The following is a 23,296-nucleotide window of genomic DNA, read 5'->3' as shown; positions in this document are numbered from 1 at the left end:
GCCAGGCCAGTGCCTCTTGACTACCTCACCTCTGTAAGTGCGTGATTTGGAGGCTATTCTTCTATATAGTAGAGACCCTTTTTTCAGGGGGGCTTACTCGCATGCTAGGTAGAACCCAAGCCCCTCTTCAGTGAGAGCAGCAGTAATATACTTAGTGTTATTTTCCCAAGAGAAATAGGTGTGTCTGAAATATTGCAGTGATTCGCCCGTCCATCCAACCGTCCGTCCATCCATCCATTCGATGAATAGTCACTGAACATCTACCATAGACCAGGCAGTATGACAAGTGCTGGTGAGTCAGACACGACTCTGGTCTCATGGAACAGCCTCTCCCATCGTAAATTTCTGATCCTCACTTGTTTTTCTTTTCCCCTCCCTCCTCTTCTCAAGCCTCCAAAAGATTCAAGCATATTTTTGTCATAATCGAAAGCTTTTTTTGACAGGTTAAAAATTATGTGGTACAAATCTTAGAGAAAAAATTCACGGGGTTTTGTTGGCTGTGATGCACTTTAAATGCTTTTTTAATCCCTCATTTGAGTTTTAGATTCCTCTGAGCAAAGCTTTTGCCTTTTGGAGTAGATGGGCTTTACTGGCCTTTTATGTATGCTGCAGTGTGTGGCCTCCCCTTGCCCCTCATCCTCAATGCACTTGTTTTCTTTGTGAAATTCTCGTCTTTAAATTTCTTTTCTGTCATATTATGTAAGACGGAGATCTGGAATTATGGGAGAATCTACTTCATGTTACTTCATAACTCAAGAAAAGGCAAGAGATGAAACTACTTTTATTAATAATGCTAATAATTATTAAAGTAACATTTATTATTAAACACCAGGCAGTGTGTCTAGAATTTCTAGTGAGGTATGTATTTGTTTTCTAAGAACAGTATCTTCTTTATTGAGATCTGATAAAGTAATCTGCAAATTGCAAGGGCCCCAATGTACTGTTGACTCATTGTTTCTTTAACCTGTTTTTCCTTTTTTTTTTTTAAAGATTTTATTTATTTGAGAGAGAGAGAGAATGAGAGAGAGCACATGAGAGGGGGGAGGGTCAGAGGGAGAAGCAGACTCCCTGCCGAGCAGGGAGCCCGATGCGGGACTCGATCCCGGGACTCCAGGATCATGACCTGAGCTGAAGGCAGTCGCTTAACCAACTGAGCCACCCAGGCACCCCTGTTTTTCCTTCTTGATTAATATATTGCAAGTCACTCTGGATCAACCTCAAATTCTTTCAAGGATTTAAAGCTATTTTTATAATTTAAGACATCCATGGCTTCTTTTCCAATTCAGTATTTGGCAGTGTTCTGGTAGAAGCCTCCCAGAAATGTATGTGTATTGTCATTTCAAAGTGGTCTCTTTCAGAGCCTGACTGCTGTGGAAATTTAGCTTATCATGAATCATTTATTATTATTTTTTAAAGATTTATTTATTTTAGAGAGAGAGCATGTGTGTGCAAGTAAGGGGAGGGGCAGAGAGAGAGAATCTCAAGCAGACACCATCCCCTTGCTGGGCGCGGCGCCTGACTGGGGGCTCAATCCCACAACCCCAAGATCATGACCTGAGCTGAAACTGAGTCAGAGCCTCAACCGACTGAGCCACCCAGGCGCCCCTTATTATGAATCATTTAAATGAGTAGCACTTATTGCTAATCCTTTGCTAGTCTAAAAAAATCTATATGATAAACCTCAAGAATGCCAGGTGGTAATATGCACATTTTAAACATACCATGGTGTACTATGCTTTAAAAAATACCACAGAGTTTAGAATCTAATTCACTGGATAGAAAATCTCTGTTTCAAAAATAACTCTTTTCATAATTAGCTATTGTGATTGTATCTTAGAGTATCACAGAAGCCCTTCGAAATACCAGTTCTCTTTAGTGGGGCTTCAATCATGAATCGTGTGTTGAGGTGTGGCCCGTTCTAGAAGTCCTAAGACAATACCTTTCCTGAAAAGGGCCTCTTACGCCTGTAATTGAGGTAGCTACACAATGGGGTTAGACTGTCCCCTTTAGAAATCCCATTCCAGAGTAGTACATCTAGATTCTTTTTCTCAGACTTCCACAACAAATATATACTTCTGGTAGATGAACATGATTCTGAAATGGGGCTTCTACCCTTTACCCAATCAGGCAAACTTAGGACTCAAAAAACTGTGTGTGTGTGTGTGTGTGTGTGTATTTCTTTTTTAAGGTTTATTTATTTTAGAGAGAGAGCGAGCACGGAGTGGGAAGGGGCAGAGGGAAAGGGACAGGGAGAGAGAGAATCCCAAGCAGACTCCCTGCTGAGCACAGATCCTGACACACATGGGGCTCAGTCCCAGGACCCCGAGATCATGACCCAAGCCAAAACCAAGAGTCAGACGCTCAACCGACTGAGCCACTCAGGTGCCCCTATTCTGGCAATTTCCAAACACACACAAAAGTAATAAGAACAAAATGACTATCTATATCATCATACTTATTCATTATCAACATTTTGCTAATCTTGTTTCATCTCTTAGACCAATTTTTGCCTTAGAGTATTTAAACCAAATCCCAGACATCATATTTTTTACCCACAAATACTTAAGTGCATTTCCTGGATTTTTAATATTAAAGTTACAAATTTGAGATAAAAAAATGTTAAGTTTATTTTTGTTTTGTGTCTGAAATTAGCATTGTTCTATTCCAATTAGCTTTGTTCCATGTTGATACGTTTAGTTTTCCTACATTCACTTTTGTCTCTCCTTAGCTGCCACCAAAACTGTTTTGTTGTTGACATGGCCAGCAGTTGCATGCTGGTCCCTTTATAAACACAGCATGATGGCTGCACAATTTATGGGTATATATAAGTGATTTAGAAACTTTGCTCTCACTGACTGTTTCTCTTGGTAACCAGATCATTAGTGTCAGATTCTTTAGGCATGAATCATCACTTTCCCATTACAAGCTCTCCGAATTTCTGCAGGAACAGAGTGGATACGTTGTGTATAGGTTAGTAAAAGGAAACCGGATCACTTGGGTAGACCGAGGCAAACATGATTTAGATTTTATCAGAGGCAGAATTATTCTACTTCACAATGTAGTCCCATGTGTGTTTGGGCTCTGAAACTAGGATAAGTTGGCTAGTTTTGAAAACATAAATACAAGAATGAGGTCATTTGTGATAGTTTCTGCTTTACCTCTATTCTCTGTATTACGGATGGCTCTGATTCAGTGACTGATAACCTTTTCAGCGGAACTCCCACCTCCATATACAGCCATTGTCAGCCCTGACGCCAGTGGTATTCCAGTAATAAACTGCCGCGTGTGCCAATCTCTCATCAACTTGGATGGCAAGCTTCACCAGCATGTGGTTAAGTGCACGGTTTGCAATGAAGCTACGGTAAGTGGGGATTTCCCTTAATAAAGCATAAATTGTTATCTGACATCTTGTCTCTAAGGGAAATACTCCAGTAATGTTACTTAAAGGTAGATGTGGGCTGGATATAGATATGGCCGTATTTTCTCATCCTTTCTTTCTTCTCTCTAGTTATCTTTTATCATACAAAGATGTCTCCAGGTGTTTAAGGCTAATTCCATTATGAAAATTTCATGGTTAATTTAAATATAATGCCATTTGGCTCTTTTTTTTTTTTTTAAGATTTTTATTTATTTATTTGTCAGAGAGAGAGAGAGAGCACAAGCAGGGGGAGCAGCAGAGAGAGAGGGAGAAGCAGACTCCCCGCTGAGCAGTGAGCCCGATGTGGGGCTCGATCCCAGGACCCCGGGATCATGACTTGAGCCGAAGGCAGACGCTTAACGACTGAGCCACCCAGGTGTCCCGGCTCTTTACTTTTTAACATGAGACTGACCCTAGTCAGGCATTTATAATTATCCTTAGTGTCTATCGCATCACAACTAAATCCATTTTGATTTTCACAAAAATGAAGATATGCCAAATTTCACTTCAAATGTGGACTTTGTACTTACTATGTCGAAAATTATTTAAACCTGCTTTACATCTGTAGGATGTCTGTATGGTTTTTCTGGACTTAAGATTATGCATTTATTATTGATGTCTGTGCCAAAGTGTTTACAGATAGCTTGGTATTTTATTCTATTTGCTTGATAGTAATTTAGAGAAATGTTCAAAAAATTTGAAGGGCAAATTTTTTTTTTTTAACTGAACCTGGTGAAGAACAACTACATTTTAAGTAAAATTTTTAGTTTCAAGTAATGAACTGGAAAGTGTATACTAGTTAGATTAAATATATTTCTACTTTTATGGTTAGGCTTTATTTTTATTTTTAAAATTTCAATCTCTCTCAAAATCTGCAATTAAATATCAATTGTTGGTATTTGTATATTTTTCCTTTCCTCAAAAAAAGTCAGCCAAAGATTATTGTGTCTCTAAGAACCATGAAACATGTATACTGGGCTTTATATGTTTTATAGAAAAGTCATAAACTAAAACCTTAAGTCATGAAGCAATATATTTCATTGCAAGTATGGATTTTTTATAAGGGACGTCATTTGGAGATGAACTTTACAGTGTAAATAGAGGCGATGCCTACAGAGCCAGCTATTTTCTTTTTAGGTTGAACACTCACTAGCAAACTTAACATTAACCTCCGTAGCGTTCATTTTAGAGTTAACAACCAAATAAGAGTTGTCAGACATAGATGGCTATTAAAACAACAACAACAACAACAACAAACACCCAGTACCTGAAAGGTTTCATTTTTTTGTCCTGTTCCACCATCCCTACAAACTTGTTCTTTAGTGAGTATAAAAAAACTTTTAAAGCTTTATATTTACCCTTGGAAATAAACAGAACAGGCTATGGATTTAGCCAACAGCCTCAATCTGGCTACTCAGAAGTGATGAGTTCATTTTTCCAGAACAAGAGGATTTAGGTACAAATAAACTACTTCTGGACATAAAGAAAATTGTGCTGACACTTTTATATCATTATAACTCCTGCTAAGTAAGGAAATATAAGTATTTCTCAATATTCTAGAGAAAATGAATAAGTACCTAATTAGATTGCCTTGTGTGGAATCAGTTATATTACAGGGAAGGAGAAGAAGGGGAAAATGTGTGTGAGGAGTGCTTTAACAGATGACTTGCCAATGTTTGCAATATAATTTGATCTTGAATTTATGAGTGAAGAGGTGTTAGGCAACTAGCAGCTTCTCTGGAGAAATTCTCGGTTGAAAAGAACAGGTAAACGGACCAGGATCCAACAGAGCAGCTTCTGTTCACTGTCACTGTTCCCTGTTCAGTTTCACTGTGGTTCATTCTCCTCATGTCACCTAAAACAAGAGATCAGTGTGTCTGTTCTCCTCGGCAGCCACCTCTGATAGGAACCTGATATTCCTGAGGAGATTAAAAAAACGAAACATAGCAAAGCAAAAAAAACTAGGCTAATGAAAGTCCTTCTTATTTCAGTAGATGGAATTGGGAAAGAAAAGAGAGAAGTTGGGGGAGAGAAAAGATGGACAAATTTTAGCAAGGCTTAGAGAATACAGTATTTAAGGTTAAGGGAGAAGCAATTTCTAGGGCAAGTTAATGGAAAAGTTGAGAAGTCCTGGAGGAAGAGTGGAACTAATTGGCTGCATGACTGATTATGAGTCTGAGATCTGGAGGCTGATGGACTGGGGTTTGAATCCTAGCTCTGCCACTTGGTAGCTATATCCTTGGGATTTAGCTTCTCCACACTGTGGTTTCCTCAAGTAGAGTGGTATAATAATAATATCTACCTAATAGAGTTGCCCTTGGGATTACAGGGGTAAAGTGCCCAGCACAGCACCACTCACAAGTTCATTTTACTAAGTAAGAATATTAAAACTTATGCATTAGGACAGTGCCATTTTCATCCCCATTTCCCTGCAGATCAGACATGACAAGGCATGGGCGGACAATAAAGACCAGTTCTTCTAGTTCAAGTGCCTTGCTTTATAAACGAGGGAACTGAGGTCTAGAAGTAAGGTGGGAATAAAATTTTTAAAAGTTTGTCATTTGCCAAGTACACATTTACTTAATGGGAAAATTTGGATATACAGGAATTAACCCAATTTCTGGTTTTCTTGATATTTTAGATTGGATAGTAACACATTCTGGATGTTTATAAATCTTAGATATTCAGATTTTATCTGTTATATAGTTTAATAAGTTGTTGATGACTTATTACTAACTTTTATATATTTCTAACAAGATTGTTCACTTAAATTTTTTAATCTTTTTTTTGAAATGTGTTACAGATTCACAGAAAAGTTACAAAAATAATAGTACATATTATGTACAGAGAATTCCCACAGACCCTGTACTCACATTCCCCAATTGCATTAATATTTTGTCACATTGGCTTTCTCTCTAAATAAATAAATAATCTTTTTTTTTTTTTAAGAAGCCTTTAAAGTAACTGCAGACCTGGGTCTCTTCTACCCCTAAACATTTTAGTGTGAATTTCCTTAAAAAAAAAAGGAAAAAAAGACATTCACTTATATAATCACAGTACAATGATCAAATGCAGGAAATTAACATTAATACAATGGCTATTATATGATCTTTGGACCTAATTCATATTTGCTCAATGGTTCCATTAAAAAAAAAAACACAAAAAAACAACAATATGGTCCAGGAGTCAATCCAGAGTTCCATGTTGTATTTGGATATCAGTATGTCTCTTTAATATCCCTTAATCTGAAATGTACTCTTTCCTTGTCTTTGATTGCTTTGACATTTTCCAAGAGTACAGGCAAGGTGTTTTGTACAATGTTCCTCATTTTGGGTTTGTCTGGTATTCCCTAATAATTGGATTCAAGCTATACATTTTTGGTAGGCATGCCCAGGAATGATGATCTAGTCCTCTCATTGCTTCATGGGTTATTTACTCTAACAAGCCTAAGTCCTTATTTATTTTATTTTTTTAAAGATTTTTTATTTATCTATTTGACAGAGAGAGAGAGAGAGAGAGCACAAGCAGGGGGAGCAGCAGAGGGAGAGGGAGAAGCAGCCTTCCTGCAAGCAGGGAGCCTGATGTGGGGCTCGATCCCAGGACCCTGGGATCATAATCTGAGCCAAAGGGAGACGCTTAACCGACTGAGCCACCCAGGCGCCCTGCTAAGTCCTTATTTAAAGGAGTGTTTTGTGGGTTTTTTTGGTGTTTATTCTTGCTTTTAAAATTACTGTAAAGTTTAAAAAATGGTAACATTAAGAGTTATTGCAAGTTGTTTGTTTTTTAAGTTAAAAGATGTAATAAAATTAATCCCTTCTTATATTCTAGGCAGTAAAGAAAAGTTCAAATTTGTTATATACTCCTCTTTGTCCACTATTCCTAATGAGTTTGCTCTTCCCAAACAGGTGTAAGAACCTTTAGTGAATATTTACACCTGGTAGGACAGATAGTTGGCTTTGGTCTTAAAACTTTAAAGGAAAACAATTCTTGTTGTGAACTTAAATTTTCTTCTCATATTAAAAGGGCACTGCAAACTAATTTTGAAATATGCCCTTCACAATTACATCTCAGCAGCCCCCAAATTTCATAGAGTGCTTGCCAACATTTGAGCTATTTAAAACCACTTATGATGCACTTTTCCTTAACCTGTACTTTGGTACAACTATGGGGAGCCGAAGTTTTTAAGGAATCATTTCCTTTTTATATACAAATAAGCTTTGGCAATCTGTCCTTTGGTTAATTTGCTGTGTTTGCATTTTCTTCCCTTATCTAGCCAATCAAAAACCCCCCAACAGGGAAGAAATATGTTAGATGCCCTTGTAATTGTCTCCTCATTTGTAAGGACACATCTCGGCGAATAGGATGTCCGAGACCTAACTGGTAAGAGATAAAGATTCATCATTCATTTATTCATTCATTTGTTCATCCAACAAGTACTTATTAAAGGCTCATTATGTGCCAGGCTTTGTTCTAAATAACCTTTGTCCTCAATTACAGGACCTAGATTATTATTTTTTCTTTGTTAAACGGAATGATGTGATTAGTTTGAAATTAATGGTCACAAGTATTCATAAGATATAATATTCTTGAATGAGCAGTGAAAGTTTTCTTGATGTTATATAAGTACTTAATGCACTCTAATAAATTGTGACTCCTTAAACTTATTTAAAAGTAACCACTTATCCCCATTGTTATATATACAGTGAAGTTATTAAGAACACTTGTAATAAGGGTATTTATAAGATCTCTAGTTGCAACCTGCAGGCCAGTGTTATCTGAGTGAATAGAATAAACCCATTCTGTAATTCGTGCAGTCAGGTGTTTAAACACTTGTAATAAAGATGTTTCCAAGAACACTATTTGCAAGCCATTTCAGATGTCTGTTCTATCAGTGAAGGGAGGTGACACCCAACTGTAATACACACACACACACACATATAGTGATTAAGATCAATTCAAATAAATATGTTTCAAAGAAAAAGAAATAAAAACCCAAAAGTAACCACGTAGTTTACTTTTGATTTAATTCATCTTAACCTGCAAGTGTTTTAGTCATCACTGTGTACCTCACTGTGTGCTATATGAGTCTTTGCTGAACATAATCTATGCAATAAATTCTGGAACTATTTGATAAATGCCATTATAGATGCGCCTAGATAGAAGTATATCTAGGCTTTCACTGTGTTTTTTCTGTGATTTCTGGCTTTTTGACCATTAAGGGAATCATTTGCAACCCCATCTGTATGGAATAGACAGAAAAGAAACCTCCCATTTTCCTTTTTGTCCAACTCTGGTTAAATAGACATCAAAGAATACCAGCCTACCCAGAGAAATTTGGCTGTGACTCAGCACTTTGGTACCTTCATGGCACACACATATTTGCTGATGCAGAATATTTTAACTTGTGTAGTCCTCCACCAAACTCAACTTGTCTTCCTAGATAGGGAATGATAAAAAATTTCTAATTTGAACTTGTAGGAACTTGGAAATAGCAGTTAAATGGTTCCCAAGGCCATTGATTAGAACCAACACCATAATATATGGTTTCCATCACAAATATTAAAAAACTGTCATTTTTTTTTGCTTTCAAAATTGCTGCTACTTTCTGTGAATTTGGCTTCAAACCTGACAATTTATAAAACAAGTATAATTTATTTTCAGTGCTATGCCAGATATTACAGGTTTTGCCCTCAGTGCATTTGTGGGATAATGAAGTTGTTTCCTTTCTCTCTCCACAGTAGACGCATAATTAACCTTAGCCCAGTAATGCTTATTTCTGAAGAACAGCCAGCTCAGCCTGCACTGCCAGTCCAGCCAGAAGGTACAAGGGTCGTTTGTGGGCATTGTGGAAACACATTCCTGGTAAGTACCACATATTTGTCATAGTGGCATCAATCTGTAAATGTAGGTCATGATCACATAGATTTGACCACTGCTCATGCTCTTCTAGTTTTATCCAAGCGCAAATTAACCAGACGATTAAAAGAAAGCCTTTTTAAGAAAGACAGTTAATCACAGGTTCAGCTAGGATGTCCTGCATCTTTTGTGAGTTAGATAAGAGGTGGATCCTCTGATTGGTTCATTTGCAAAAAGGGACCTCTCTGGGTAGACTAATGGGAAACAGTGCCCTTTCCTTCTGAACTTAGCAACATGGGTGTCTTGGCTTGGTGAGTGGGTGAATCTAAGCTTTACTGTCACCTCCTCAGCAGAAAACAAAGTGCAGAGTCTCATGTGGTGGCCCTGCTTTGTGGTTTCTAGATTCAAGACAAATTCTTATTATAATTTACCAATTTTTTTCTGATTTTTAAAAAATTAAACGGTGTCTATAATTAGATAAACTACTTGGAAAAAAAAATAAGAAGGTGTAAGTAGTTAGATATAAGCAAAAGCTACAGGAGTTCTTGTTTTACTGCTTTTAACTTTAACCCTAAGTTTGATTTTTAAAAGTTGATTTCATAATGCTTTACTCTGTCAGGAAGATTTTCTTTTGTTATTCAGCCATCATAGGAGACAACAAATTTTCCTTAGAACCTAAGTATTAATGAAAACTTCCAGAGTGTGAGCATGGATAGGGCTGAGGTCACAATGATCTTCCACTGCAAGATCTGCTGTCTTGGGATAAACTAAGAGATGAACCCATTTAAGAAAGTGTAGATGATTTGCTTTTTTTCCTTCTTTTAGAGTAATTCATGTACATAATTTCAATGTCAAATAGGATTATAAAGCTTATAGGGAAAATAGTGGTCATCTCTAAATACCATCCCCTGAACTCTTTCAGCTGCCCTCCTGGGATTTACCTACATGTGTTTAAATTGTTTGCTTATCCTTTTTTCTTTTTGTTTAGGCAGTTTTAGATATTACCTATTACTCTGTACAATGCAGGTTGAGGATTAGCACTCATAACACCCTTTCCCCCAATCATTGTCCTTCTCTCGACTCCATGATCCAAGTAGAATTTTAGTATTTTAATTCAATTAATGCTTAGTGTTTACCTTTTTTATGATTAGGTAAATTATGTTCACAGCTGAGCCAAGTAGGATACTATATTTCAGTACCATATGGTCTTTCAAAATTTTTTGAATTTGTTAATTGTCTGTCCTCCTTTTGGGGTGCTTGGCTGGTGGTCTACCCAATCAGTAGAGCACCCAAATCCTGATTTCTGGGTCATGAGTTCGAACCCCACATTGAAAATAGAGATTACTTAAAAAAAAGAATAATTGTCTCTCCTCCTTTTGAATTTGTTTAATTGTCTATGTACAAATCATTAGTTCTTCCCATACTCTTTTAAAGAACTATAAAATTACTATCAATATAGTCAGACACATCAGGGAATCTATTACTGAGGTTTCCTGCTACACAGCTGCCATCATGGGATTTCCCTTCATCATTATCCTAGGAAATCCTTTTTCCTTTTCCTGTTTTGGATCTTGTGTCATCCTCACAGTTTTTGGTTTATTCCTTCATTTTGGTGTAGCACATCCTTTCTTAGCTTTCTGAGAAAAGATGCAAGGAAATAAATTTGACAGTTTTACTTCTTAAATAGTTTTTATTTTTATTTTTAAAGATTTTATTTATTTATTTATTTGAGAGAAAGAGTGAGAGAGCACAAACAGGGTGAGAGGGAGAAGCAGGCTCCCCGCAGAGCAGGGAGACGGATGCAGGGCTCGATCCCAGGACCCTGAGATCATGACCTGAGCTGAAGGCAGATACTCAACCGACTGAGGCACCCAGATACTCAACCAACTGAGGCACCCCTCTTAAATAGTTTTTTTTTTTTTTTAAGATTTTATTTGTCAGAGAGAGAGAGAGATACAGAGCACAAGCAGGGGGAGCGGCAGGCATAAGGAGACGCAGACTCCCACGGAGCAGGGAGCCCGATGTGGGACTCGATCTCAGGACCCTGGTATCACGACCTGAGCCGAAGGCAGACGCTTAACTGACTGAACCACCCAGGCATCCCTCTTAAATAGTTTTTAATCTGATCTCACATTTACTTTATAGTTTGTCCAGATGTAGAATTATAGTTTGCTAATTGTTTCCTCTCAAAAATTTAAAAGGCTTTTCTCCACTGTTGTTGAGAAATTCAACTGCTGCTCTGATTCTATGTCCTTTCTATCTGACTTTTCCTCTTTTCCTCTCTCTTCTTTCATTTTCTCCAGTGCTCTCAAGTTGCATTAGAATGTGTCTTAGAATGGATAAAGGAGATATCATTCTATCTCACACACACACACACACACACATGCACACACAGAGGACTATTACACAACTATAAAAAGGATGAGACCTGCCATTTGTGGAAACATGGATGGACCTTGAGGGTGTTATGCTTAGTGAAATAAGTCAGACAGAAAGACAAACATATGACTTCACTTATATGTGGAATCTAAAAAAAACAAATGTCAAACAAATAAAAAGCAGAAACAGACCCATAAATACAGAGAACCGACTTATAGCTTCCACAGGGGAGGGGTGTAGTGGGGTGAGTGGTGAAGGGGAGTGGGAGACACAGGCTTCCAGTTATGGAGTGAGTAAGTCATGGAATAAAAGTCACAGCATAGGGAATAGAGCTGATGAGATTGTAACAGTGTTGTGTAACAGATGGGAGCTACGCTTGTGCTGAGCATGGCATAACATATAGTTGAATCACTATGTTGTTCACTTGAAACTAATGTGACATTGTATGGCAACTATACTCAAATTAAAAAATTTTTTTAAAACGATGTGTCTTAGGGAGAATATGTTTGAACTCATTGTCTGGGTACTCAGTGGGTCCTTTAGAGTCCACACTATTTCTTTTTCCTTTCCTTTCCTTTCCTTCTTCCTTTTCTTTTTCCTTTCCTTTCCTTTCTTCTTTTTTTTTTTTAAACATTTTCTTTTTAGTTTTGCCTTTTTCTTTTGCCTACTGGGAAACTTACTCAGCTATGTCTTCTAAACTTAATGCAAAATTTTAATTTCAGATTATTTAACTTAATTTTTAATTTTGAAGAGTTTTCCTATGTTCTCTGGTTAATTTTTTTCTTTTTCTAAAGAACATTCTCTTCTCTATGGCATCTTTCTGAAACTATTAATTCTGTTTTTTTTCTGAAGTATTGTTCCTTATGCCTTGTCTCTGTTTTCTCCCCACTTTTTTTTTTTTTTTTTAGTGATAAGAGATTTTACTGAAGAGTTCATTTATATTTGAGGGTCAGCACTGATTGGAAGCTCTATTCATGCAGCAGGAGTGAAGCTTCTTCTTTCCTTCCTTCCTTCTCTCTCTCCTCCTCCTTCTTCCTCTTCCACTTCTTTTTCTTCTCCCTTTTCTCATTTTTTGAATAACTTAGTATCAAGAAGTCTTCTTTGAGGGCAAGTTTCTCTGGGGAACAGTCCTCCGGTTTCTTGTGAGTGATATGCCTGGGAGACAGCATTTAGGAGTTAAGAAAGGTAATGAGGAGAGGGTCTCATCCACTGTTCAAACCACACACTTTAACTTAATTCCTTTTTAGAATGGGTTTTTTTTTTTAAGATTTTTATTTATTTATTTGACAGAGAGAGACACAGTGAGAGAGGGAACACAAGCAGGGGGAGTGGGAGAGGGAGAAGCAGACTTCCTGCGGAGCAGGGAACCCGATGTGGGGCTTGATCCCAGGACCCTAGGATCATGACCTGAGCCAAAGGCAGACGCTTAATGACTGAGCCACCCAGGCACCCCCCTTTTTAGTGTTTTATTTTTGCCTTTTGCTATGTCTGGTGTTTCTAAGTTCATAAGCTTTCTAGTCCAGTTTCTTTTCAGAATAAATCCTTCTTTTCTTGCATGTACTGGGGAGAGAGGGCTTTCTGGTTTTGTGGTGTGTAGGGAAGAGTTTATAGCTGATAGTGCTGTTTGTGTCACTACTCCCAGCCCCACCTTGGAAAGCGCGTAGTAACCCCAAGAGCTGCATCGCTCTGCCTTTCTTCAGTGTGAATAGCTTTACATTGATATAGCTCTCTGCAGACAGCCCTAAACTTTCATCCCTTTCACTAAGTCAGCTGCCAAGTCTCCATTAACTTTCCAGTGTTCAAAAATTGGAGGCCATTTCTCCTCTTTATCCTTATAGTAGTATACATTTTTAAATTCATTTCCTATCATTTTAGTCAAGTTTGGGAAAGGAGATGGAAATGCATGCATCTATCTGATTTACTACATTTAATCAAAATTGCTAGGATTTTTCCAGTCTAGTAGAAGATAAATCTTCCTTACATTTATGTTTTATTGATTAAATCAGTGACTGAGTACATAAATTAGATATAGCTTGTGGGAATAGTTAAACTTCTTTTTGAAAATTACTATATACTGCCTTTTTTTTTTTCTCCTATTTAGGAAAGTTTATTGAACATTACTGCATTACACTTACTGAAAGAAAAATTTAATTGTCCCTGAAGGTACCCAGTCATTTTGCATGATCTATACCCTAATTTTTTGTATTAAAAATATAGGTTAAATATGAAATTAGTAAAATACAGCATATGAAACTTCATGCTGAGCAAAAACACAAGTCCAAAAAATGTTACTCTCTATCAGTAGAATAGTTTCCGCAGTATTTAAGATGTTTCCTATGTACGTCATATTTGAATGCAATTTTTAGAACCATAGTTAAAGATATTTTGCAGTTTGTCAACTGCAGGTATCCACATTTTCCTTCCATCACATAATCTGTTCCTTTGATTAAGTTGGCAACATCTGCTGGGATCACAGAATGCAGCAAAAAAAAGTAGTGGTTATTTCTCAAGATCTGAGAAATCTGTTCCACCTTTAGTATAGTTTCCTGAGATTTCTGCTCCACTGAAGTCAAAACCAGGATTTTCTTTCTGGAATCTCTCTAATGTAAGTTTTCTCTGCATTTGGTCTTACACCCAAGGATCAGTTGCATATTCAGATTCTAGAAGAGAAGTCCAACAATTTGCTGCATCTTTTTTTGTCTTTGTAAGAACAATATGGACCATTTTCTGTCCTCCAAAGTAAGTCCATGCTCCCTCATCAGCTGTTGTAGAATCAAAGAGCTTGCCCTTAATGATCTTGCGACCACCCAGGGCGAGTGCCACATGCCGGCTCTGCAGGCCATACCGGCTGTCTTGGGCGCGAGTGCCTCGTGGCACCTGAACTTCAGTGAACACCTCCAAGGTCTGGGACCACTGGCCGCATGGCATCCTGCATGGAACCACCCCACTGCTCTCCTCAAACGGGGCCAACATACTCCAGTAGCCTCCCAGCTGCAGCTGCACGGAGTGAGGTTATACTGCTTTATTGTAGGGTAATAGACTCTGTAGGTTTTGATAGGTATCAAGTGATTTGACTAAGTTAAATATATATTAAATATATTTATTATTTTCTTTCTTATATGTGAACAAATTATATTTTGAAATACCATTTTAAAATCTTCAAAACAGATTTCTTTTCAATTTACTTCAGAGAGCTTCCCTCCATAATTACCTTACATTTGCATTTTGCTCAGTTATATTTTGTATTCTAAATCCTTGCCATGGATAATCTTATAGCCACCATATAAGTGAGCTGATTTCATATGTTCAAAAACATATACTGAGTGCATATAAGGCATTGGGCTACATGCTGGGGAAACAGGAAGGCACCTTTCCTGCCCTCATGGAGTTTTCTAATCTAATTGGAGAAGAAAGACAATTAAAACAAGAATTACGTGAAGTGTGTTTAGACTACAGTAGTAAATAACAGAGTGTTCTTAGTGCACACACAGAATTACCTGGCCTAGAGGAAGTGACATTATTCTCAGAGTAATGGAAAGCTTAGTAGAGCTTTATAGATAATTCTGTATATAAGAGTGCTATGTATAGAATGGATTGCATCAGGGCAAGCCTGCAGAGGAACAAGACTAGATGTTTGGCTTTTATTATCCAGAAAAGTGAAGATGATGGTTGGGAATAGCATAAAGATTTTCAGAGAGAATTGACATACTGACAACAGGGTAGATAAGGGAATGAGGAAAAAAAGAAAATCAAAGACATTAAAGAGTTCATATTTAATTTTTTGAAATCATCTGGCAGTCAATTCTAGAGAATGATCCAAATTGAGAGATTAAAAGATATGTGTGACATGGTTTCTATTACTTTAAATTTATGCATTTAGATCTTTTCACCCTAGGAGAAAATTACTAAAGTAATGTGCATTCCAGAGACTAACTTCTAAAACTAACTCTTATTTACTTAATATTTAGTGTAGGCAAGTGAATCATATTAGCATATTAGCACAGTAAATATGATTAAAAACTTTAATTCTTTAGCGAAAAGCCTGTTTTGGATTAATGTATGGTATTTAAAGATGATTTAAAAATTTTTAGAAAACAAAGATTTTGGTGATTAGGGGAGCACAGTACATACCTATGGAGTGGCTATTACTTTTGAGAGTTTCAGATTAATGAGAGATATTCAGTGTCATAAAGAATAAAGAGACCACAGATCTCTTAATTCTGACTCAAGAACTTTGCCTTATCCTTATTATTATGCCGATCACAGTCTTATATCCTTTGTAGTATGTTCTTTGTCCTTCAGGCTTTTAACTATTAGGATTCATTTACTTTTTCTCTACCTTGTTTCAGCCTTGCCTTACAAGGCATAGAAACAATTGAGACAAGTTACGAAGTTCAATGACATTGAAAAGGAAATATGAAAAAATCAGGAACAATGAAAAAAAGGGCAGAAAAACATGATAAGTCATACATAAGAATATAAATATGCATAATATTTAATTCTGCAGTTAAAATTAGTCTGGATTTTAGCTGTGAGACTTCTAGAGTCTTTGAATAGAGGAAAACATGATCTATTAAAAGATATTCATGATTTTTTAAAAAAGATCACATAGGAGAGGGTTTATTGGAATACTGTGACCTGAAAAAATTATTTCCATGGATTAAGATAAAAGAACAATATAATGGACTGTGTCCTCAACAACCTTCTGTTTATACCATCTTCTAATATATCAATGTTATAATGCTAAAGTTAAGTTTACTATGAATCCACTCTATTCATATTCTTCATTTCACAGCCTGGCTGGAACCATGGGTGATGTTTAGAAAAGTTAGATTTGTGTTTTCCAAAGTATATTCAATAGAACACTCATTTTATAGGATAATAATAGGTGTTATGTGAATAAAGAGTTCCATGGTCATTGGGAATTGCTAGGATAAACAAAAAACTAAACACAATTTTTTTACAGGTGTATTCTTTAGCACTTTTAGCATGCATCATTGTTACTATCCAGGAAGAGTTTTAATATAGTATTTACAAATATTTTTTTTAAAAAGATTTATTTATTTATTTTAGGAGTGGGGGAGGGGCAGAGGGAGAGAATCTCCAAGCAGGCTCCCTACTGAGCACAGAGCCTGATGCAGTGGGGCTTGACCTTAGGACCATGTGACCAGGACCTGAGCCAAAACCAAGAGTCGGACACTCAACTGACTGAGCCACTCAGGCACCCCTACAAATATTTTTTAACCTCTAAGCGATTTTGATGACATCATCTAGTCAGAATAATGTTTTGAGGGATATTGCTTAGAAAATAATTTTCCAGAAAAATAAAGGGAATACATAGTCTTTAGCTAGCCCTGCATGAAAAATAAAGAAGTTTTTTAATCCACTGAACAGTGGAGTTTAATTTTGCATTTCTATGGGGCAGGTGTTCTCTCTTGCTGATGAAAGGCAGGTCCAGATGCTTTGTCAACCAATACCTGACTGTGGGGTTGGCATGCCCTAATAAAAACAATCTACAATATGTACCAGAATCATGGACGATGGTTCAAACTTTGCTCTGAAGTGAGCCTGTGTATTTCCTTCAGTCAGGGTCAGATTTTCCTTATTTGGACACAGGACATATAGTTTGGTGTCATTGCAGAGAGTAACAATAGTTTTAAAGTGAATAATTCAAAGTAATGACACCAGTCACCTATTGTGTCCATTAAAAAATAAAATCCAGTAAGGTACTATTAAATGATTGATTTTTTTTAAAGATTTTATTTATTTATTTGACAGAGACAGAGATAGCGAGAGCAGGAACACAAGCAGCGGGAGTGGGAGAGGGAGAGCAGGCTTCCCACCGAGGAGGGAACCCGATGTGGGACTCGATCCCAGGACCCTGGGATCATGACCTGAGCCGAAGGCAGACGCTTAACGACTGAGCCACCCAGGCGCCCTAAATGATTCATTTTTAGCAGTATAACTTTCTTATGGCCTTCTAAGATTGATTAAAAAAATACATCTTGGGGAAACTAAGTTTATCTGTTACATAGAATGGTTAGAAATAAGTCAAATATTAGATGACCTCCACTAAAAATGATTGAATTTTAGAGAAGTTGCCTTTAATCTTTCCGATAGAGAACAGGTAATTTTGGGGAGCCTGGGTGGCTCAGTTGTTAAGCGTCTGCCTTCGGCGCAGGTCATGATCCCAGGGTCCTGGGATTGAGCCCCACATTGGGCTCCCTGCTCAGTGGGAAGCCTGCTTCTCCCTCTTCCACTCCCCCTGCTTGTGTTTCCTCTTTCGCTATGTCTCTGTCTGTCAAAAAAAAAAATAACTAAAATCTTTAAAAAATAAAGAAAATAGGTAATTTGGGGTTTTTTCTCCTATTGAAGTTCTGGCAATAAAATTCTAAGAGTGCAGAGGCTGCATTTTAGATTAAAGAACAGTAGTAAGTCAACTTCCTTTCACAAGCAAAGATATTTGCATTCACTTGAATAGAGTATGACAAAATTATTTCTAATAATAGATGCTTTTCTCAGTTTGCTGCATTTAAGTGAGTACTTGGAGATAACAAAACTTGATGTGTTAGGTTGCTGGCTGAATGATTTACTAATTACATAATAAAGCTTTAGCTGTTTTTCAGTTATAATTGAATTTACCATGCATAATCTATGCTGAAATGAAGAGCACTATTAAATGATAATATTGGACTAAATCATCTCCTTAGGTTGGTCATTAAAAATTCTGGAATTCCTATGCTAACATAATATAGCCTTCAAGCTTGGATTTTGAGTTCCTCTTTGCTCAAGGGTTTCATAACTGTCTCCTTAACTACTTTGGTTCTTTTAACTATGAAGAACTTAAATTTGTTATTTATAAATAAAATTTGAAATGACTTTACATGTTCAGCAACTGTCCTAAAACTAATTACAGTAACATAACAAAGGGGCTCCTGGATGGCTCAGGCAGTTAAGCATCTGACTCTTGATTTTGGCTCAGGTCATGATCTCAGGGTTGTGCTGCTGGACATGGAGCCTGCTTAAGATTCTCTCTCCCTCTTTCCCTCCCCCATGTTCTCTCTCTCTAAAAAAAAAAAAAGGTAGTAAGATTTCTGGATTCTTCACTTAATATTCTGTAGAACTCTAGAAATCTTTGTTTAGCACATTAATTCTGACATTTTTACTATTAAGAATAAGTTTTGCAATACATTAACTTGTTACAAAGTAAGTATGAAAGAAAGATTTACTGGTGCTTGAACAAAAAATGTAGCCTTGGTTTGGCATTCTCAGATGTTGAAAAATAATAATTTTTTTGAAAAGAGAGTGAACATTCATGTAAAGTTCCATTTATCTTGAGACTCTTTGTGCCTACTGTGACTGAGAGATCATTTCCAGCTTAACTAACTTTCTTTGAGGTGTCAAATAAAAATGAAGAAAGAGAAATCTAGGAAAACCCAGATTTATTTGTTTTTTTTTTAATAGTTTTTAAAAATTAAAAAAGAAAAAAACTTATGCATCAAATACTTTCTGAAAGTTATCTTCTATTGTGTGGAATACATTTGGGTATGTATAATTTATTGAAGCCCTACTATACCTAGAATTGGAAAGTTATGGAAAGAGACATGAATGATTTGGAATCCTAAACAAAAATTAATTTTAATAAAAGGAAAGTTGTTTTGTTGATAAAACTGAAGTACTTAAAAGGAATTCTCCTAAAACCATAAAGGAAACAGACCCTTTGCAAGAAGGAATATAGAAAAGCAAGCAAAATGGAAGATGAAAAAGGCACTTTTAAATATACATTTCGTGGTTAAGATTTATTTTAAATTTATATCGCACATTCCCTCAAAGACTTTAATCTACAACCCAGTAAACCATTACAAGTATCTCAATAACAAGGAAGATAGCTCATTCTATTACCTACATTCACAAGGGAAGAAAATTTGCACCATAGAAAGAGTATCTTTTTGTTACATAGAATAAGCAAGGACAGGACAGAGAGCTGCCTGACTTGAGTTCTCTCTATATCTCATTTGTTTAGTTTATTTACTTTGTGGGTTTCCCACATAATTAGATTATAAATAGTTGCATTTTAGTAATGAATTTGAATATCCATATATTTAAAAGGCTAGTCCTCAAGATTTTTTTTTAAAAGATTTTATTTGTGACAGAGAGAGCGAGAGCGCTCGAGAGAGCATAAGCAGGGCTGGAGGATAGGGGCAGAGGAAGTGGGAGAAGCAGACACACAGCTGAGCAGGGAGCCCAACTCAGGGCTCCATCCCAGGTCCCTGGGATCATAACCTGAGCCGAAGGCAGATGCTTAACTGACTGAACTACCCAGGCACCCTTAGTCCTCAAGATTTAAAGGCAAAACATCTTTGAAGGTCCATGAAATATGTTTTTATTCCTTGGGAATGAACTGAGATCTAAAACTGAAAGAAATGACCCTAATTACAGCATTACGTTCAGATTTCATTATAAAGCCAACCTAGATTGCGTCAGAACCTTGGACAAGTCATGGGAACTGTTGCAGAGGAGAATCCCAAACTTTATTTTAAGGGAGGGGAAGAAGTGTTGAGGGGGGAAAGCTCCTATAACCGTGAGAAGGGGGTTGCTTCTGCTGTGATCCCTGGTAACATTTGAACTAAAAGAAACATCTTATCAGATTGGGTAGTTTTCATTTGTTTTTCTTTTTAATCTTTTCTTTTTATTTACAGTGGATGGAACTGAGGTTCAACACTCTGGCAAAATGCCCACACTGCAAAAAAATGTAAGTTTCTCTACCATTGGAAATGCTACTGGAGGTGCTTGAGAACAATTTAGAGAGCAGAATTCTCACTTTGGGAGATTTTGATTTGAAGACATACTGTGGGATGAATACATGTTTAATGTGTTTATGCTTTCTAAAACTTAAAAAAAAGGTATCTTTAAACTGATTACTATATTCCATTTTGAAATGAAAATGATTGAGCTTGATTATCACTCTCCAAAGGGAAATCAATTTCTAAGAAGAAATTACTATTACCAATAGCCTGGTGAGGATTTACAAATGTCCTAAGAGGCTATAATCTATTGCAAATAATCTAAAATTTATATTTAAAAAATGGGCTGTAATCTAGGAGAAAAACCATGTTTGGAGGTTTATAATTAGATAGATGTTAGCTTTTTTCATGCCCCGTCTAGTGAGATTATTCTCTGATAGCAAAGTTTATATAATTATTTACCTATATTAACTATTCAATATACTTTTCTCTTTTCTTAAATAGCGTACCTAAGGAAATTAACAAAAGGCAATATAAAAATGAGAAAAAAATAGAAGATATTTTGGTTAAAGATATTTTATGGCAGCTCCCCAGATCACCCCAGGATTCTGTGATTTTCTAAGAGGATTAATAGGAATTAGTATATATTTGTACTCATAGCTATGATTTATTATACAAAGCAAAATCAGCAAAAGAAAAAGGCACATGGGACAAAGTCTGGAGGACATCAGGTGCAAGTTTCCAAGAGTCCTCTCCTATAGAGTCACACAGGAAGGGCTTAATTCCTCCAGCAGGGAATTGTTACAACCCAGGTGAATATTATCTACTGGAGAAGCTCATTAGAGATTGTGTCCAAGGTTATTATTGGAGCTGGTCACATAGGCACCTATTGCATAGCACATACCGAATTTCTAAACTCTCAGAAGGAAAGCAGGTATTCAGCATAAATCATATTGTTTGCACAAACAGTTTGGGCACAGTGAGCCACTCTTATCAGGGAGGGAATTGTGGGAACATTTTAGAAATTTAGGTTCACAGATGCCAGCCAAGGGTCAATCCTGAAAGCAGACCTTTCTACGTATAGCTATCTCAGGCCTGCTATATATTAACTCTTCCTGCACAGTATTTATTTTGATAGAATTTTAATTTAGAGATTATTGTTCTCCACTTATATGTGTGAATTGTAACTTAAGCTAAGGAAATTAAACTGCAGTGTTTTGACAGTTCAACTTTTGAAACTGAAAATATGAGTTCATAGTTTAATTGGTGTGATCCCTAGTACGATAAACACCTTATCTATTTTGAGGAAATCCTAAGAACGATTTCTAGGAGAAAACAACTGAAAAGTACCTGAATAGAGTGTATATGTAACAAAATCTCTCCATTTATTTCTGCTAGATCTAATTCCAACTGAATCTAGCCCTGTAAGAATAACTTCTTCACAGGATATTTCTGGCTTCAGAGGAACAGACATTTCCTTTTTTAAAAATTTATTTGTGAAATTAATCAACTGATCTCTTTGTTGAATTCAGTAGAAGTCTATATGGAGAAGCAAAGTGGATAACCCCAAATAATATACAGAAAAATATATACTTGAGAGACACTCCCCCACACAAGTATGTGAATATGTGTGTGAATGATAAATACTTCTGTGTGTTATCTATATTTTCACAAAAATGAAAAAAATTAAATGGCAAATATCTTCACTAAGAACATTAAATTGGATTAAAAATTCTATGGAAGGGGCGTTTGTGTGGCTCAGTCCATTAAGCATCCCTTAGTTTCAGCTCAGGTCATGATCTCATGGGTTATGAGATTGAATCCCGTGTGGGGCTCCGTGCTCAGCATGAGTCAGCTTGGGATTCTCTGCCTCTCCCTCTGCCCCATCCTCTGTGTGCATGCACATGCTAGCCTAGCGTGCGTGTGTTCTCTCCCTCTCTAGAAAAAATAAAATCTTAAAAAAAATTAAAATAAGTAAATAAATAAGAATTCTATGGAAAATAAAAAGCAGAAACTTCCTGTGATTAGTAGATTGTTTGCTAAGCACAGTGATGGTTACTTTATATACAGAGATATATTAGCTATAATCCTTCCAGCAATCCTGGAATGCAGGAATTATGATCCTCATTTCACAGATGAGGAACTGTTAGAGAGGTTAAGGATTTTGCTTACGTGATTTTGCTTGGGTCATTGTTTTAGAACAGTGGTGATATTTTACTACTAATAAAGAAGCGTTGAATGTCTCGATAGTCTATAATTGGTTAAAATATCACAAGACAGTGTATTAATGTTAAGAAGAATTTATATCAATTACTTAAGGAACAACTTGCATAGAAATGCACATGGAATAAGTCTGCTTAAAATCATTCTTAAAGGAACATTTATGGAATTGGAATCACATGCTAAACATGGGAGGACTCAGGGCATCTGTTACTTATTTGAGTAAAGATACTGTTATCACATGAACACTCATGGCTTGTATCTACATTTGTTTTCCTTTTGAATGTTCTTCTTCATAACAAAATGATGAGTCATCTGTTGAGATAAGGTTCTAAGGAACCTTCTTTTTTTTTAAATTTTCTTAATAGATTTATTTATTTATTTGAGAGAGTGAGAGTGAGCGAGCACAGGGGGAGGGGCAGTGGGAGGGGAAGAGAGAATCCTAAGCAGACTTTGCACTGTGCACGGAGCCTGAAGTGGAGCTTGATCCCATGACCCTGAGATCATGAGCTGAAACCAAGAGTCAGATGCTTAACCCTGTGCCACCCCAGGAATTTTATTTCTTTAAACACAAGTATAAAATAACCTAAAACTATGTTTAAGTTACAGGGGTTACTAAGTCATTACTATGAAACCATCACAAAACGTGTGCAGGAAAGCTTCCTCCAGTGGCTCCAGA

General features: G+C 36.6%; 1 protein-coding gene and 1 pseudogene across 1 annotated transcript in view; one reads left to right on the top strand and one right to left on the bottom strand.

Moving 5' to 3' along the window:
• PIP4P2 (phosphatidylinositol-4,5-bisphosphate 4-phosphatase 2) overlaps positions 1-23,296 on the top strand; it is a 56,146-nt gene that overhangs the window by 20,096 nt on the left and 12,754 nt on the right. The window contains exons 2-5 of the mRNA XM_035011499.1: positions 3,213-3,361; positions 7,692-7,798; positions 9,157-9,280; positions 20,353-20,405. Coding sequence (XP_034867390.1) covers positions 3,213-3,361; positions 7,692-7,798; positions 9,157-9,280; positions 20,353-20,405 — 433 coding nt within the window. The remainder of the gene's footprint in view (positions 1-3,212; positions 3,362-7,691; positions 7,799-9,156; positions 9,281-20,352; positions 20,406-23,296) is intronic.
• On the bottom strand, positions 14,150-14,626 carry LOC118015004 (annotated as a pseudogene).

The sequence above is a fragment of the Mirounga leonina genome, unplaced genomic scaffold (genome assembly GCF_011800145.1).
Source record: "Mirounga leonina isolate KUSES-001 unplaced genomic scaffold, KU_Mleo_1.0 Mir_165, whole genome shotgun sequence".
NCBI classification, from domain to species: domain Eukaryota; kingdom Metazoa; phylum Chordata; class Mammalia; order Carnivora; family Phocidae; genus Mirounga; species Mirounga leonina.
This window is presented reverse-complemented; position numbering and strand designations above follow the sequence as displayed.